The sequence below is a fragment of the Zalophus californianus genome, chromosome 12, assembly GCF_009762305.2.
Source record: "Zalophus californianus isolate mZalCal1 chromosome 12, mZalCal1.pri.v2, whole genome shotgun sequence".
Classification (NCBI taxonomy): domain Eukaryota; kingdom Metazoa; phylum Chordata; class Mammalia; order Carnivora; family Otariidae; genus Zalophus; species Zalophus californianus.
The window spans coordinates 24,481,208-24,500,018 of NC_045606.1; the positions used below are offsets into that span (position 1 = coordinate 24,481,208).

The 18,811-nt window shown below is 34.8% G+C and overlaps 1 protein-coding gene across 3 annotated transcripts in view; it reads right to left on the reverse strand.

Annotated features, from left to right (window-relative positions):
• SEMA3C (semaphorin 3C) overlaps positions 1-18,811 on the reverse strand; it is a 179,233-nt gene that overhangs the window by 51,918 nt on the left and 108,504 nt on the right. For all 3 annotated transcript variants that reach the window (XM_027574509.2, XM_027574510.2, XM_027574511.2), the window contains 5 exons: positions 18,602-18,744; positions 17,221-17,335; positions 14,756-14,825; positions 12,637-12,781; positions 4,037-4,259 (listed from right to left, as the gene is read on the reverse strand). In XM_027574509.2, the coding sequence (XP_027430310.2) occupies positions 4,037-4,259; positions 12,637-12,781; positions 14,756-14,825; positions 17,221-17,335; positions 18,602-18,744 (696 nt within the window). The remainder of the gene's footprint in view (positions 1-4,036; positions 4,260-12,636; positions 12,782-14,755; positions 14,826-17,220; positions 17,336-18,601; positions 18,745-18,811) is intronic.

Sequence of the window (18,811 nt, forward strand, 5' to 3'; positions counted from 1 at the left end):
TTATTTATTATCTATCTATCTATCTATCTATCTATCTATCTATCTATCTATCTATCTATCATCTATCTATCTATCTATAACTTTCCATCTGGCAATACACAAAATACAATGAAGTAGTACCAGGGGACTGGAGGGTCAGATTACTAGCCTCTCAAACTCAGCTGATATAGTAGTACACTGTAAGGAGCTAATTGTAATGGTTAGCAGGCATTGGGCCTATATAACTACCATGGAGATTCTGGGTGTGACAAAATTATTCATAATATTCAAAGTGAATATAGTTACATAATATCCTATTTGTATTCCAATTAACTGTCATGTAAGTTTTTTTTTTATGACATCTTCTTTGACAACTAATGTCTTCATTGAATTCCTCTGAATTTTCCAATAATGGTAAAGAGAGAAGAAAGCCATGAGAGAAGCTTGCCTCATGACGATAATTGGAACATTATTATTTACTTATAACAGCTGAAAAGCTCTCTGGCAGTGAGGAATTTGGCAACACCATGACATATTACACCCTTCCTAAGACATTTAGAAATCCTGGGGAGTGGTGACCTGTAATTTTCCCAAGTTCCATTTCAGAAAAGGCTATTCTATTCACTTTTAGTAGCAAACAAGCACCGAGAACTCTCTTTTGAAGAAATTTCACCAGCAAGCCAAGAACTACTTGGGCAATACATATTTTACACCAATATACTGGCTGTTAGAGTTTCAGGTAAATTGAAATCCTTGCTTCTAAATTCTAGTGCAGTCTGATATGACCATGAGGCTAAGATTCAATGGTTCAGTGAGTTATCATCTCTTCAGAAAGGCACTGTTGGCAGAGGTATTGTCATAGCATGTAGTTTCCCATTACAGTAGAGTCTTTCAGAGACTCATGTGGCTTTGTAAGCAATCATTAGGGAGGCTTCCCAGTACAGTTAAAAACATATGCTTAAATACTGTTTTTCAAATATTTAAATACCAACATAAAAAGTCTATGTAAAGGTGCCAGATACTTATATGGTAAGAAAAGCCAAAGAATTTGTGCAAAAGTGTTTCTTATTGCCTTCTACACGGTTTATAAAGATTTGAAAATTCCATCCACCAAATCTACATATTTTATGCAAACCTTCACAAGACAACAACCCGACTGTGACATCAGAGTTCACATTTAACACAAGTTCCAAAAGGAAGAAAAAAAAAGAAAGAAAGAAAACAGTCATTTTTTTATGAGTAATATGAGATATTAGGGGGAAGTATGACTCTAAAATTACCACTTCACTTCAGGAATTTTTTTAAAAATGCAAACTCCATGCCAGATAATCTGAGCTAAAGCTAACAGCAACTCTTCGAAGTCATCCATATGGAGGTTACATCTTTGGAGAACACAGTTTATTCGCAAAATGAAGATGAGCTTTTGCAAATAGTTATGAATTCCCTTCATTATATGAGTAGCAATGGATATGGTCATGATATTCAATTCATCTTGACAAATATTTATTGAGCTTACCAGGCACAGTGATATGCCTAGAGAGAAATTACATATCATGGAGAAATGGAACGTTGAAAGGAACGTGCAGTAAGAATACAAATATGGGAGACTGGATTAAGCACTGATTCCAGAGTCTTCGGAGTGGATAAACTGAGTTTGAAGCATGATGTCTGAAATGTTAAGGAGTTACACAATTTGTGTTATCTAAAAGTAAGATGTAAATCAACAACACAGATGTTGCCTGGGATGTGGAGAGAAAGGAACACTCAGGGCACTGTTGGGTGAGAAAGCACACTGATGTAGCCACTGTGGAAAACAGTGTGGAGTTTCCTCAAAAAGTTAAAAATAGAACCACCTTACGATCCAGCAATTGCACTACAGGATATTTACTAAAGAATACAAAACACTAGTTCAAAGGGATATATATCCCCCCTCCATGTTAATAGCAGCACTATTTAAAACAGCCAAGATATGGAAGCAGCCCAAGTGTCCATCGAATGATGAATGGATGAAGAAGAGATGGTATATATACAATGGAATATTACTCAGCTATAGAAAAGGATGCAATCTTGCCATTTGCAATGATGTGGATGGAGCTAGAGTATCATGCTAAGTGAAGTAACTCAGACAAATACTTGTGATGAGCACAGGGTGATGTATGCAAGCATTGAGTCACTATATTATACACCTGAAACTAATATAACACTGTCTGTTAACTAACTGGAATTAAAATAAAAATGTAAAAAATTTTTTTAAATAATAAAATAAAATACAAAAAAACAAGTAAGACGTAAATGCAAATACTGAGTTCAGGAAATGACAAGGACTAGGGATTTGGGATTTATTTGTATATAATAGATAATTAAAACCAAATCAATAAATGAGATGGCCAAAGAATATGTAAAAAGAAGAGGACTGTGGACAGAATCTCGGGGGATACCTATGCTCACAAGCAGGAGGAAGTGAAGCTCATGAGGGAAACTGAGAAGGAATTTAAATTACTTGTGGCTGAAGCGACCGGCAAAGAGACATTCTACAATAGCAAATGATGCAAAGAAGAGATGGAAGTACCTCATGGTTAAAGGTCATTGGATGTTCTTATCATGAGGACTTTGAAGACCTTGGCAAAATCAGCAGGCTAGCAGAGGGTGAGCAATGGGCTGAGGTGTAGTTTAGTTTTGTATCCTGGCGTAAGGTTTCTAAGCCAAGGATACAGTAGAGAATGAAATGAACAAATAAAGCAAATAAAAAGATAGCCGATAAAAAAAGGTCCTGGAAATGGCGGGAAAGAATAAAACTGAGAACAGACTAGAGAATGGTTAGTCTGGGAAGGAAGGATGATTTCTCAGGTGTGGGGCCAACAAAGAGAGCACCAGTGAAACCACCGATATGTCCAAGTGTGAAAGAGGATGCCAAGTCGTACATGTCAGCGGATTCTCAACCTCAGACCAATACAAGCTGAAATTCTATGAGAGTGAAAGATTCAGATCTGGGGTTTTAAGAAAGAACAAAATAAGAATTTCATAAGAAAGGTACACTTTGAAATTACTATTTAGCCAAGAAAAGATATCCACATCTTAAATTGAGGTTTGAGTGCAAATTCATTTCTTAGCTCAGAATACTTATGGCACCATTGCATATCTTATAATGAGGTTTACAGACACATCTTCTATCTCTTTCTTAAGCTAGTAGAGGAATTACCTAATTTCATGGAGTAGTTCTGATATTGCAAGTAAAGAGATTTCATCACTTCCTGCAAGGTGGTCAGGAATGTTTGAAAGATGTTAATTACTGCCTGACTGGCAAACTAGAGTTTTTTTCTCTTGAGTAGTGGTTCTCAAACTTTAGTGTATATCGAGTTGCCTGGAGGGCTTGTTAAAACACAGATGGCTGGGTCTTATCCCTAGAATTCCTGGATTGGAGCCCTAAACTTTGCATTTCTAACAACTTCTTGGGTGACACTGATTTTCTAAGTCTGGGGAACACACTTTAAGAACCACTGCTATAAAGCCAGCCATTCCACATTCATGTAGATCTATAAACAAGAGTATTTTTCACTCAACTTGTGTATTAAAGTAAATTGGCAAACTACAATTGTAAATGTATTAAAATACTACCATTAACATTTTCAAAAAAGCTATCTGTATTTGTTATTAAATTCACTTTTAAATGTTATCTAGAACTATCTATCATTATCATTATCACTGGAAAATGGCTCCACATATTTGCTTCAGTTGAGAGAAACACTACCCATGCTTAAAATTTCTTCCCATCCTTTCATTCGGCTCATAATTATTATATTTCACTATAATATGTGCCAGGGACTGTTCTAGATGCTTTATATATATTAACCCATTTGTTCCTCACAATAACCCTCGGAAGTAATTTATTTCATTAACTCCATTTTACAGATGTGGTAACAGGCATAGAGACATTAAATACCTCAGTGAGGGTCCAACAGACATCAACATTGGAGTCTCTCTGGTTTCAATATTATGGTCCTTACCTATTATGCTTTTCTGCTACACATTAGAGTATAGTTTGAGCTCAAATACTTACCTGTGCCGAGAAACAGGACATGGTATCTACCATCAGCAGCATTTACTCGATCCACAGCTATCTTTGTGTACTTGTAGTCAGTGCCTATACGAACAATCAAAGGCCTTCTGTGGATTGGGTAGACAGAATTGTACATGAGAGGATGGTTCCGGATAAAAGTGACAACATCATCTGGGAATTCCTTAGTTGTCCGCATATTGGGTGTAAATGCTCCTCCTGGGCACTAATAAAATATTTTAAAAAGAACCAAGTTAGTAAATACTTACTTCATTTGAGTGATAACCAAATGCCTCTACTTTTCAAAATACTTAGAAGCTTAAGTTGTTGTAAGTACAGATTCTCCTCGACTTATGATGGGTAATAATCTTGATAAACTCATCATAAATTGGAAATATTGAGAGTTAAAAATGCAAGTTAACCTACCGAACATCATAGCTTAGCCGAGCCCACCTTAAACATGCTCAGAACACTTGTATTAGCCTGCAGTTAGACAAAAATCATGTAACATAAAGCCTATTTTATAATAAAGTGTTGAAGAACTCATGTAATTTATTGAATACTGTATTAACAGTGAAAACCAGGATGGTTGTAAGTGTATGGTTTGTTGACCTTTGTGATCACATCGCTGCCCAACCCAGCATCATGAGAGAGGATCACATCACAAATCATTAGCCTGGGAAAAGATCAAGATTAAGTATTCAAAGTACAGTTTCTGCTGAATGTATATTGTTTTTGCACCGTCATAAAGTCAAAAAACCATAAGATGAACCATCATAAGTGGGGACCATCTGTACTTGCTATCCGTTGATGAGAAAACAGCATGACTACATATACAACTATCTATAGAAAATGAATTAAAAAGATACACAATTTGACCATTTGAGCAAGGCTAAGTCCACTGGTCCTAATCCATTTGTTTTCAGAGAGCAGTTGATGCCACTTTGTATATAACTTTTTACCCTTCCCACCCATCACTTTTCTATTCTTATTCTGTGCCAGTGACAGTGTTGTTAGGGAAAAAAAGAAAAAAAATATTGTGGATATAATCTAATGCTGTTACTGGCCAAAACAGATTATCATTATCAAATTCAATCAGAACTCTAATGTGCAAGAGTTGTATTCCACCTGTTTCCCACCTCCCAAAAGAGGGATCGCTGAAGTTGGAGCTCGGATTGGGTGTGGTACATTAGACTTGATAATTCCCCTGTAGAAAAGACTCCTGTGACTTCCATTACTCTCAGAATAAAATTCCAACAGCTTACCATGGCCTACAAACCCCTGTATATCTGGTCTGCATCTACCATTCCCACAGTAGTTCTCGCTGTTCTTGGGGCTCAAGCACGCTCCCCTTCCAGGACCTTGGCACCTGCTATTCCCCATTTGAAATGTGCTTCTCCAGACAATTCCAGGGTTTTCCCTGTTACCTCCTTCAGTTCTCAGTTCAAAAGTTACTTCTTTAAAGGTGGTGACACATCAAAACATAGTTCCTCATCTCTGTCTCCACTCTCCATCTCCTTAACCTGCTTTATTTTTCTTCACAGCTCTATTTACCTAACTGTATATTATGTATTTATTAGTTGCTTGTCTGTCTGTTTCTCTCTCCAGAATGTAAGCTACGCGTTGACCTTAACTGGGTATGTTTTGTTTATTGTTTCACTCTTACACCTATACCAAAGCTGACAAATAGTAGATATTCAACAAAGAGTAATTTAATGAGTGAATTACTCTATTATATCTGGCATTCAATTTTGGGGCAGGGGCTGTATGAAACAAGAGCCTCAATCTCGGCCAGGAGAGGAAAGATTCAGAGCATCAAGTTCAAAGAGGCAGCTAGAAAGCAATAATAAGATCTGAAAAAGGACTGCTGGACAGCTTCAGCAGTTCTGAAAAGAAGGCATGACAAGGGCTTCTGGGGAGAAGATTCCATTTATAGGGCATCTGAGGCCAAGCTCAGGGGTAGGCTGGGAGGTGCTAAAGCTTGGAACTCAAACTTATCCATTAATAGGATCCAAGTGCTAAGTTATACAAACAAAACTGTTAGGTATAATCTTTAACACATATACACATTATTTGTGTAATCCTATTAAATACTTGACAATATTTCTACTTTCCAAAACAAAAATACTTTGTCATATTTTCTTGAAAGAAAAGCACTTCTGTTACAGTTTTCATTTATTCTCTTGAGAGAGGTAGAAGGTAGAGGAAGGCAACAAAGCAAAAGTTCTGATCAATAGCAATGGGTACAGCATCTAGGCAAACTGTAGGATGTAATGGGGACAGTAATGAACTGGAAAGTTGTACCTTATTCAAAAGTGGCAATGAACCCTCATTTCTAACTGATTGCTCCCGTGCAGGAATATAAGCCTGGTGTGGCCAGATTTCAACAGAAAAGAGAAATGTGGAATTTTATGTGAAATCTGCCAAAATTGTAATGCTAACTCAATGTAAGAAAAGAAAAACAACTTTAGGGACCCCAAAAACATGGCGACCTCTAGGTTAAGCCCTTGCAACAGCTATCCCACAATGTTAGTGCCTCTGGACCAGTATCGTTGGGCCGACCCACATTTGCAAGTAACTTTCAGCAAATTACTGATGTTGCCTCACTCACTTAGACGGTATTATACTGAATGCAATTTTTAGACTCACTTTGACCAGTTAACATTACTAGAACTTTTTACAGGACCAGTAAATATAATTCTTTTTTTATAGAAAGGCACAGGGAGCAATTAAATGACTTCACTAAGGAGAGATAATGAGACAAGTAATAAAAGTAAGCCTCTGATTCATTATCCCATCAAGTGTCTTTCATCTACGGTTCATATGTTTTTCTTTTAGGAAAAAGCATTATATTTAAATATACATGTTTATAAATTGCCCACAAAAAAGACCAAATGGGGACAAAGAATTTCATCTGAGGGTATTCTAAAATGATGGAAGTGTTCCATACTTCTGCAGAGTGTAAAATTATGGGTGTTCTCTACCCTCATTCCTCACACAAAGTGGAAAAAGGGAAATGCATTGCTCACTGAATGAAAAAATGGAAAGAACAAATGCACGGGCAATCCAGGTCCTCATAAAACACCACTAATTATGGTTTGCTAAGCTGAGATGTCTCCTTAAATATTTGCAAACATTCTCATTTGTAAGTTCCAGAAAGAACCAAAGTTAGCATATATTACTAGGCAATTTATATAATTTCCAGTTAGCAATTATTTTCATGTGTGATAAGGTTATTAAATTGTAAGTGTCTAGTTTCTGGGTTTTACCTAATTTAAATTCAGTTAAAAATTATGTCCCATGTACCCAAAAGTGTACTTATTAAATAGGTAACCAAACAAATCAACTCAAATCAGTTATTTTATATTCATTCAAATGTCCCCCATTTGGGACTTTGGTTTTATGAACTTCTTGCTTCGAAACCAGTGTTTCATGGTAGGAGTATTTTCAAAATTACAAAAGAAGTCTTTTTGCCAATAATTAATTTTTTCCATTGATTCGTGGCATAAACTTTGCAGATAAGACACAGGATGAGTGACAATGATTGTGACAAGAAGAAAAATGGATTACCCTTTGTAGATTCTCTATCTGGACTTGTGAGTTTGCTCAGTGTAACGCTACCAAGTATAAATAAGATGCGATTAACTTATCCCTCACCTTGTGATATGTGAAAGCATGTGCACTGAAATCTCAAGATAATATAACATCCACATGCTGCCATAAAATAAAGCCTCTGTCTATGAATGAGGCTGGTGTCTCATTCTTCGGAAGGCTGATTGAGCTCTACAAATAGTCATTAAGTAGTTTGGGTTAAACTTCTCCTTTGAGCTGTTTTTTTTTTTTTTTTTTTTTTCCCCCAGTTCTAGCTTTCTGTTTATCGAGCAGTGATAAGGACTCCTTTTTTGAGTAAAGACATTTTAAGTGTTTTGATTACTAAAGTGTTGGGTGAAATGCTAGGAACAATAACAGTGCCATGTTAAGGAAATATCAGCAATTGTTGCCCTCAACCTAATTTCTTTCCTATTTTTAGGTATTCTTGACATCTGCCATCCTCTGATGCTCCTAAATCTCACATCCATGATCCTAGTTTTCAATATTAACATATTCATATCTTAATTCATGTAGCTATTCTTTGGACACTTTTTATTCAAAAGCATTTTGATGTGCCCAGTGGGGGACAAAGGAAAAGCCACCATTATCTTCTAGACATAAGTATTCTAGTATGGAAGATGGGCATCTTCAAAGCAAAATAACAAGGCATATAATAATAATTTAAGACAAATATAAAATAAATAATAAATCTTGTTCATGATCAATTGCCATATGTGTGTAAGAGCCAATATTTTTTAAAAGAATTCAGAATAGTAGAGAACTTAAGGTTCTCAGGGTTGGTGAAAAGGTTTAGAGATAGAAAAAAATTGGAATATTTAGGAAACTATAATTCCTGGGGCATTGCTGGATCACAGAGCACAAAGTGGAAGAAAGAGGTAGGAGCTGAGGTTAAAGAATACAGAAAATAAAAGCAAAACTAGTCAGAGAAGGAGTGACTGGCATGGTCAAGGGGAGCTTGACCTAAACACTTGAAAGATGAGTGGTATATGGATAAATACATGGACATAAATAAATGGCATTCCAGAATCTGGGGTAGTTTCTGGCACTGGACTTTGAAACTTGTATTCTGAGAGAAACTGATCTCATGCTTAAACCCTTGGTAATCTAGGCCCTTTATTTAAAGCCCAAAGATTTACATAGCTGAAGACTTGTACTTATGCACCAGTTGGTCCTCATGTCACCTCCATTCATCCCCCATTGCTGACAGGAGTGTTCTGTTCCAGTCCTACTAGCTCAGGCAGAGCTTCTAGAACTCTTATTAATTTCTATCTTTGCCTTGTAATGTAAGCTATAACCTTTGTCTGGACTACCATTCTTTCCCCACCCAAGTTATCCAAATCTGACTGCCTTCGGGGCCAGCTCAATCTCCTATTTTTTATATGCCTTCTCTACATAAGGCTGTCCCACAACAGTCTCTCTCTCACCTAGACTTCAATAGTATTTATTGTCTATTTTATTCATGTGTCTTGAATAATGATATGAAAAAACATATAATGAATTTTTCATGTCTACACACCTTTTGTACTTAAATTTATTGTAAAGTTCCCTAACAATGTTTTAAACATCTATGAAGACTAGAAGTAAGAACCACCCAAAGATGCATGGAATCAACAAAAGTACCAGCAATAAAGTTCTCTTTTTCTGGCCACCACTAACTATGTGGATCATGAATTTTTTTGTGTTCTTTTGCTGCACCAGGTACCAGGCACGATGATGAAAGCAGATGGTTCTGGTCCACTTATAAATAGGTATTAAAACAGAACACTTTTATTAGGTTCTGCTTTAAACAGAAGAGTATAAGCAAAAACAATTTTCTATGGAAGCTTTATACATGTTGCAACAGAATAATGTAATGTGTTAGCTCAACCACAGAGAGAATCTGCAGTCTTTGGCTGCCCTTTGCAACATACCAAAGGTGTCTTGTTTCTTCCACAAACTTGAATTACTTATGGAAAAACATTATGACACAATTGGCAGGCTTTTTCCCACTGACTGGGGCAGTTTGCTAACATAGCCATCAACCCGGCTTTAAAAGAATCACCTACAGGGAACATTAGAATGAGGGTATACAATTCCTGCCCCTGTCATTTCTTTAAGAATACAGTCATGTATTTATGAGGTTGACCCAGCAACTGGACTACTGGGTAGGGAAATAAAGTAGAGCAATCATAGTTGATGCTTCATGGGAGGACTTCAGAAGCAACATTTTTAGCCCCAGAGAAGAGGGACTACTCTGGGTCACTTGGCTGTAGGTCTTCCTGCTACATCAGTGGGTTATTAAACCCTGGAAGCTTAGGAAAAAGGCAGACACTGGCCACTCTGAGTCAGACAGCTGAAACTTCCTGGTGTGTTGCTCAGGGAAGGGTGGAGGGACCAGATCTTCTGGGAGGTACTCTTTCCAGAAGGAATTCCAGAGGTCTTCCCCCACCCTGCCTGTTTCACTCCCTAAGGATCACTCATCTGACTATTTTTTTATTTAAGGGAGCTGCTCTGGTCTCAGCACCAGATGTAAGAAACCACATTATAGAAATATGTCTCAAGGACTGACTACTCCCTTTTTTTCACGGCGTCAGCTCCAGATGTGTGTTACTAAGCCCTGGCTTATACCACACTGTTTTACAACAGAAAAAATACATGATTATTCTTAGGAGCTGGGGAAATAGTGAAAAGTAGGACTGTTAGCAGAATTTTCTAATTTAGCATTGGTTTATTTTGTTGTACTAAAAGGGGTTTATCTATTCCCACATTTTATTTAGAATAATTGCTATTTGACATAAGTGGTTTTCTCAATATGATTCCTACGAGTCTTTTTGAACTGTCATTTGGGTGAAGAGTCTTGACAAGGGGTGGGAACGGGTGGCTTTTCTTCAGGAAGAAAAATCCCTGAATTTTAATACTTGTCAGTTTCCAGACTGTAACTACTCTCACCACGCTGATCTCAAGTTAGTACTGTGAATCCTTACTTGAGATAAAGTGCATACAATCTACTCCTAAAAACTGGGTATAAACTAGCTCCCACATACACTCACTGAGGCTCTGAGGCCTCAAACCTGATTCAGTGAGCATGGCTCTCTCTTATCTGTTTTGTTTGTTTACCTGGGAAATTTCTCTTAAGGTAATACTTGGGGGAAAATGGAATTTTGTTGAGTTTGCAAACCAACTGTTCCTGTATGAATCCCATATGTATGTTGTTAAAAAGAATAATTAATGAAAGCATATACAATCACAATCACCTGTTAATTTTCTGTATTAAGATAAAGCAATGACTTGGTCAACTTCAAATAGCAAGTAATTCTCAAAAAGAAGATTTATCTTTGAACAGGTTATCAGTGAGTCACCTGGGAACGCATGAAATGCACTGAATGAAATAATGAAAGCTGTGAGTTATAATGGAATCTGAAAGTTGTTCACCTTCCCCTTCACTTTGCCTCCTCTTATGTAATAATCTCTGCTTCTTATCCAACACACCTCAAGCTGAGGTACCCTAAGATCAATATATCTATTGATATCTTCCTTGTGTTACACAAAATAATTATTTTTTCACTTTCTGTTGAGCTATGAGCATCAAAGACAGATCATGTAAAAGGAGACTGTGAATTGTATGATAGGACTTTGTCCCCAGCCATGATTAAGTGTGGCTTTTTAAAATTTAATTGTTTCATAGCTAAAGAGTAATGATGATAATCTTTCCAGTTAATTAAAGGTTAATTGTTCCTATAAAAGATGTATCAATGATTAATCTTTGAGCTTCTTAGCCAGGGAACCAAATTTGAGCTCTTTTAATTTTGAATAAATAGGTTTAAAGGCTTAGCAAACTATTCTTCCTATTTTTCAAAGAAATTTAACAGCAGTATAATTTAGAATGATGAGAAAATAAAGGACTGAATAATACACTGCAAATAAACTCTAATAATAAGACAAAAAATAAAGTGAATCAACAATCAGTAAAAATTACGTGGGATGAATATCTGAAAGCACACTGGTGGAGAGAATTTCATATTCAAGTAAAAAGGAAAAAGAAACATTTCAAGAAAATAATATTTTAACAGCTATCTTTTGATTATTTTCCATGAAACCATTCTTCTTTACTCACATATAAAATAAATATAACCATATTTTATGAAATGCAAAAATAATAAGAAAATTATATTCTTCTTGATAGTCAATTGAAAATTATATTCCTCTTGATTGTCTCTTTTCAGTGTACTCTACGACATTTTATAGAGACAAAAACTAATCAATATTCTAGAATTCAATAAAGCCTTATAAAGGGCCAAATGAAAAACAAATAGTAGGACAATGATCACTGTTGTCTTAGAAAAAGTTCAATTCCAGTCTGTCAGTGCACTGTCTATAGCTTCAGCTAGAAACGTTAGTTTTCAGTGTACTTCTTAATACTGCTAATATACCTGTATACCTCAAAACTTTATAGCTTATAAATATCTTATTGAGTTATAACATCACTTTCATTGTGTTTGTTTACACATACTGTTTTCTTTCTTTGAGAAATATATAGCATATAATTTTTCATATATCCCTAAATATATCCCTTAAAATTCAAAAATCTACATGTTATACCTCTAAATTAATTCTTGTATGGCTATTCCTTTATTAAAATAGGTGAGATTCATTAATATCAGAAAGGGTTGTTAAAAAGCAACTTGCATTCAAATTCTTTTAGGCTGCCACCAAAATGTTAACACTTCCCAAGCTATGGCTTTTATGTCAATAGAATTAGGAAATATCTCTGCCCTGTATCACATACCCAGTTGTCTTGAAGTCTAAAAGAGATTATATTAATAACAGTACTTAGAAAAAATTGTAGAGGGTGCTATAATATATTTGTAAAATCCCAAATGACCTGAAAAAATATAATGAGTGTATCAGTAGGTCTATGGTTGTATTTAATAAACATTAACATGATATTCATATCTTGTTAAATTATATTTTTTAAAAAGCAAAATAAGAAAGAAACTTTCCTATGTACTTACAGTTCCAGGGCGAGGATACGGAATTCTACCCTGATAGGAAATCAGCTGATGATTGGGCCCTTCTTTGTGCGCAAAGGGCCCATTAAACACAGTCTGTATATCAGATAAATGATACACACACACTGCTGATCCTTTAAAAACTGAGCTAAAAAAAGAAAAAAACAAAAAACAGAAAGAGATCCATTTTCTTACTTTTTTTGACTTTTAAATACAATTTAAAAAAATAGATGGTAAAGTTTGTGATAAAAAATTGATATAATTCATCATGGAAAAGTTGAATGCTACAGTACACATTAACGCTAAAAAATTTCTATTATTTTAAAATAAGCCATAGATACATAAAGCATTAAAATATTTAATTCATCCATGGAGGTAGTAGACAATAATAAGTTATAAAAGAGTTATTAATGTTTCTAAAATATGGGACACGTCAAAGAAGTTTCTAACTACTTTATCTTAACAACAAAAAATAAATTGATGATTTATTCAAAAATATGAATTTGAATTCTAAGTCACTGTCAATACAATCTATCATAATTTAACTCTGAGAAATAAATCTCATTAAGGGAAAACAGTATCTCTTTGTCTGAAGATTAAAGTGAGAATGATCTTACATGTAACCTAAATAGTAGCTAGAAAAGTCTGTTGTCATAGTTCATGTATTTTCCCTGTTAGTAACAGAAAAAAACAATAGGGTCCAAAAGAGATCCATTATATTAACTTTTAATCAGTAAAATCTCATAGAATTTGTTTGGATCCTTACTGAAAACTATTTCTGTTGTCACTAAGGCAGATTGACTGAAACAAACATTTCTGATTTACATATATCTCTTAAATTAGATGTCTAATGGAAAACTTAGATGCCCATTGAAAAAAACAAGATACATTATTAATCATTAGCATCACTGGTCAGAAATGACAATTTTGAATTTTCCAAAAAGCTATTGGGAAAAACAAACACTGTAGAAATATTTTTTTGAAACAAACATTTTCTTCTTAAGAATTTGGTTCTTTTCACTTTGTCCAATTCCTTGTAAGTTAAACCAAGACTACTTTCTCTATTAGAACAGGAGTTAAACTGTTAATCCTGAAAGACATCTTTTTACACATTTTATAGGGCAAGAGTAAATATGACTTATAATTAAATCCCTTTGATTTTCTTTTACTTTGAATGGCCCATTACAGTTTACAATTATGCTGTGCTTGCCCCACTGGAAGAGCATGCTAAAATCTTCAAGTTTTTGCTTTATAATTGATTGTCTAATAAAAGGGACCCATGACATTCTGTATTAGCCATGCCACAGCTGGAGTATTGTGCTGCATTCTGAGTAACATTCCCAGTGTAAAATGAGTAAACAGAAGTATGTCTAGGAAAGGGTGAGAATATGGCAATTGTCTTGAAATAGATGACAATTGGGATTAGACATCCCGGAGAAGTTAGAAAACATTAAACCTACATTCAAATATATGAAATACTGTCATATGGAACATGAAAACTGGTGCAGTATTTTATTAGTTTCTGAATAGTCATCATTTTAGATCGCTCCAGAAGTAAAACTTATTTTAATAGAGGGGCGCCTGTGTGGCTCAGTCGGTTAAGCATCTGCCTTCGGCTCAGGTCATGATCCCAGGGTCCTGGGATAGAGGCCTGCATCGGGCTCCCTGCTCGGCGGGGAGCCTGCTTCTCCCTGTGCCTCTGCCCCTCCCCCTGCTTGTGCTTTCTCTGGCTCTCTCTCTACCTCTCTCTCAAAAAAAATTAAAAAAAACTTAAAAAAAATTTATTTTAATAGATATACCAAAAGTTTTAGGTGAAACATGAGTCTTTGAGTTACTTCCTTAAAAAAAAATCTTATATACTTTATTCCTGCATTATAATTAATATTTTCCTTTCTTTGAAAAAAATAGCATATAGTCATTATAAACATTCTGTTCAAAACTATTTTGAAAGCGTTAGTTCAGCTTAAATGTATTTCAGTAATCAGGCAAAAGTAATAAAACAGGATGATTACATCCTGAATGCTATGTAAAATTAAAAGTTGAAAAGAATGTTTTGTAATAATTACTATTACTTGATAAAGTTTACTGTTTAACCCATTAGCTATAATTGTTTAATAATTACCTTGATGTTGTAAAAATGCCATATATTAGTGTTGTCCTTGGGTTATCAGTTTCCAGCAGAAACACATCCTCTATAAAAGGAAAACATCATTCTCTTAAAGTTCCCAAATATTAACTGTATTTTAAAATTTAACCCTAAGCAAATAATTTTAACTATGCAAAGTATTATTGAGCAAGATATTTTGGCAGCATCATTGTAATCTGGAAACAACTAAATGAACTCAATGATAGGCACATGGTAGAGTAAATTAAATAAAATATTATACAAACACAAAAGGGTTTATAAAGACTGCAAACTTATGGAAACCATGCTAATGAAGTAATATTAAGTGGAAAAGGCACAGTGGTATACAATATAGACTAGAACCACATAAACCATAAAATTATATACCAGGATATAATAGGATTACCAATGAGTGTCTTTGCTTAGCAGAGCTATAGAAATATGTCTTCTTTTCTCTGCACTTTCTTTTTTTTTTTTAAGATTTATTTATTTATTTTAGAGAGAGAGTGCAGGTAGGGAGTGGGAGCAGAAGGAGAGGGAGAGAGAGAATCTCAAGCAGACTCTCCGTTGACTGTGGAGCCCAATGGGAGCTCCATCTCACCACCCATGAGATCACGACCACGACCCATGAGACCATGAGCTGAGCCAAAATCACAAGTTGGACATTTACCCTACTGAGCCACCAGGAGCCCCTTTTCTCTGCATTTCCTAAATATCCTTTAATGATAATATGCCTCTTTTTTAAATTTAAAAAGTATTACAAATCACAATTTCTTTTTGACCTAGGGTTAGAAGTTGGAATGTAGACGGAAACTCTTTCAAAGTGACTTTTTTTCCTTTATATAAAATAAGACTTTTTGGCTTATGGTCAAAATTGCTAGTGATATTTTTATTTAATCAATAATTCCCCCAATGACAAAAAGTTTCAAGGTTTTTAAGGCAAAGACAAAGGAATAGGTAGTGAGGTTCAGTAATACATAACAGAACCTGGAAGTAGATTTCTGGTAGGAAACCCCAGTTAAATATCAATTGTTACAGTTACAAGAAAAATCTGCATTTAGTGACATTTTCGCAAATAAGATTCTTTCTGGGAAATACAAAGAAAGATGCATTTATTTTAAATTCACAATGAATTTAGGACCTCTTAAGCAATAAATTAGTAATGAGCAGGCTTTCCATATGTGAGCAAAAGGCTGAGCTGTCTGGCTTTCCCTAAAAATCAAGAAAGACTGAAATATCCTAAATCTTTAAAACATAAACATACTTGCAAAGAATTTGGGGGAAATAATGTGTGACTAGGTTATAACACAAAAATCATACTTGGAACTTTCTTCTAGAAAATCTGATACAAAAACTTTTGTTTCTACAATCAACACACTGGCTGGCTTTTGAAGAGTTCAACTACCTATTTCAGTTTCTATGACTGCTAGAACCAGTAGATTTTTCTATATTGTAATGCATTTGTATTGCTTATGTCATCACCTGCCTCAAAATCTGAAAACAGCCAGCAGTTTACATTTTAATGGATTAAAGCAAAATAAAAGTCATTTCTTTTTTTTTTATTATGTTATGTTACTCACCATACATTACATCATTAGTTTTTGATGTAGTGTTCCATGATTCATTGTTTGCGTGTAACACCCAGTGCTCCATGCAGTACGTGCCCTCCTTAATACCCATCACCAGGGTAACCCATCCCCCCACCCCCTCCCCTCTAGAACCCTCAGTTTGTAAAAGTCATTTCTAAATGGCACTTAGTAAACATGACACTATGGTGTGTATCAAGTTACTCTGATTAAAAAGATAACTCTTCCATGGTAGAAAGGAATCAGATTGTTAGTCCTCATTTGACCTAGAAAGTATAACCCTCCTCATGTCACACATGCTGAGAATACTTAATCCCAGGGTCACCAAGGAGGACTAAGACTGGAGCACAAGTCTAATTTCTAACTGACACTTTCCCATCCAACCTCCATTCTGCTCATCAACTATTAACAGTAAAAATATATAGCTGTATTCTCATACAAACTGATTTCAAATCAGAATATTAGAATTTAAATATGTATGAAATGCACATTCTTTTAGATAAACACAAATATATCATTATTCATATGTAAATTATGCAAGTACCTCTGTTTCTGTCTCTCTCTCTCTCTCACACACACACACACACACACACACACACACACACACACACACGCATACACACACACACACATACACATTCATATATCATGGTGAATTCAATGAACTAAATGTTTCAGTAGTGCACTCAGGGCCAAAACAGATTTAAGAAACACTTAAGGAAATTTATGAACAGTATCTGGGTCATTCATTCAAATTGGCAGATTATTTATGCTAAAAACATTCGTGGAAAATAGACCCTCTTCTGAGAGGTTATTAAAATAAACTTTACAAATTCTTTTTTTCAAAAACCATTTTTCAATATCACATTCATGTACCTAATTCATCGAAGTGTGTCTCTGGGCCGTCTTCATCAGTTACAGAGCACACCAGTCTCGCTTTCAAGAAGGTCGTCCACTTGTTGACAAGGCTACGCAGTCCCCCAGTGTCATTCTGAAACCATTTTGAAAACACACTTAAGACTGCTTAAATAAATATTAAAGGGCATTAAAAATTCAGCTTAGATTTGTATTACTTGAGGATTTGTTATAATCTGAAGGGTGGAAATGCTAACTACATCTGCATACCAGCAAAGATGAATATTTAACATCTATAGTGTTTTATAAAATGCCCATAGCTATACTATTAATCTTCTATAATATGGTATCAATTGAAAATGTTTCAATATACATATGCCCAAGCTTTCTAAATTTAACAGTGTATGATGAAAATACCTGGAAAATGTATGGAGAACACATAATTTAATTTGCCTTAATAACTCACTGTCTTCAATATGAACATAAATTATTGTATACAGTGAAGCTTGTAGAGTCTACTGTGGTCAGGAAAGTGGGTTTATACTTATACCAACTGGTCTTCAGTAGTTCTCTTTTCTCTCCCTCATTTCTCTGTGTTATCATTTAATCCTGAGTATTTCTAATCAGATGCTTTAATATATATATTTCTCCAGCCAGGGAAGGGAAATGGCATTTGGATCATTCACAAATAGTCTCTACTGATTTTTTTTCTGTATAACCAGAAGCCTTTCATCCCTTCTGCAGGCTTTACTGCCTTGTTCTAAATGACTGGAAAGCAGATGAGCTCCACAATCAGTGAAATACTGTAATATTTAAAAGTAAACTATTTTAAACACTGAACTCTTTAAGAAACACTTTTGCACAAAGTATGCTAATCATAAATAAGTCAAGGCAAACCTATAAAACTCTTATATGAGAGGCCATCATGAGTTTTGTTGAGTTGCTATGTATACTTACTGTTTATACACAAGAACATTTTGTTTACTGTTTTGAATTAAGACTATATTTTACGAATGTATTTCTTTTCATTGTTGTAAGACAGTTCCTCAATAATTGTCTTTAATGAGGTTCTACTGTATTTTATTCACAAGAACTGTTCTGTTTCTTTCTGTAACATACAATTTAGCTATTTGTTTTTAATACAAATGCATTAAATGGAAAAACAAAAATTAAACAAAACTGTTTATTTGTGTAAAACCAGGACCACAGTATTTCCTTGAATTAAGCTTTTTTATCTCGTACGACTGATGTGAATAAACAATAAATTAAAATGTCTCCTCTCAATATTTCATTAATCTGTAACCGTAGATAAAAGTAGGAAAATAAACTACTGGCAAAGGAAACATACTTATATGATTTGAATTTGTGTCTTTCTTCAAATTAGGAAAAGATTAATACTTACAGGACATATTCTAGCAATCATGGAATGAATCTGTTTTGTGCTTCTGCTATTGTCAGTCAGTTTCTCTTTGAAGAAGAAGTACACCTTAGCATCGTTTGGATCTGTGCCATCTGGGATGACATGTGCATCCACAAACATAGGTTCTGGAAAAAAAATACAAAGACTATATATATACTCATGATGGAAATCCATCACCTGTTCATCCAAGTA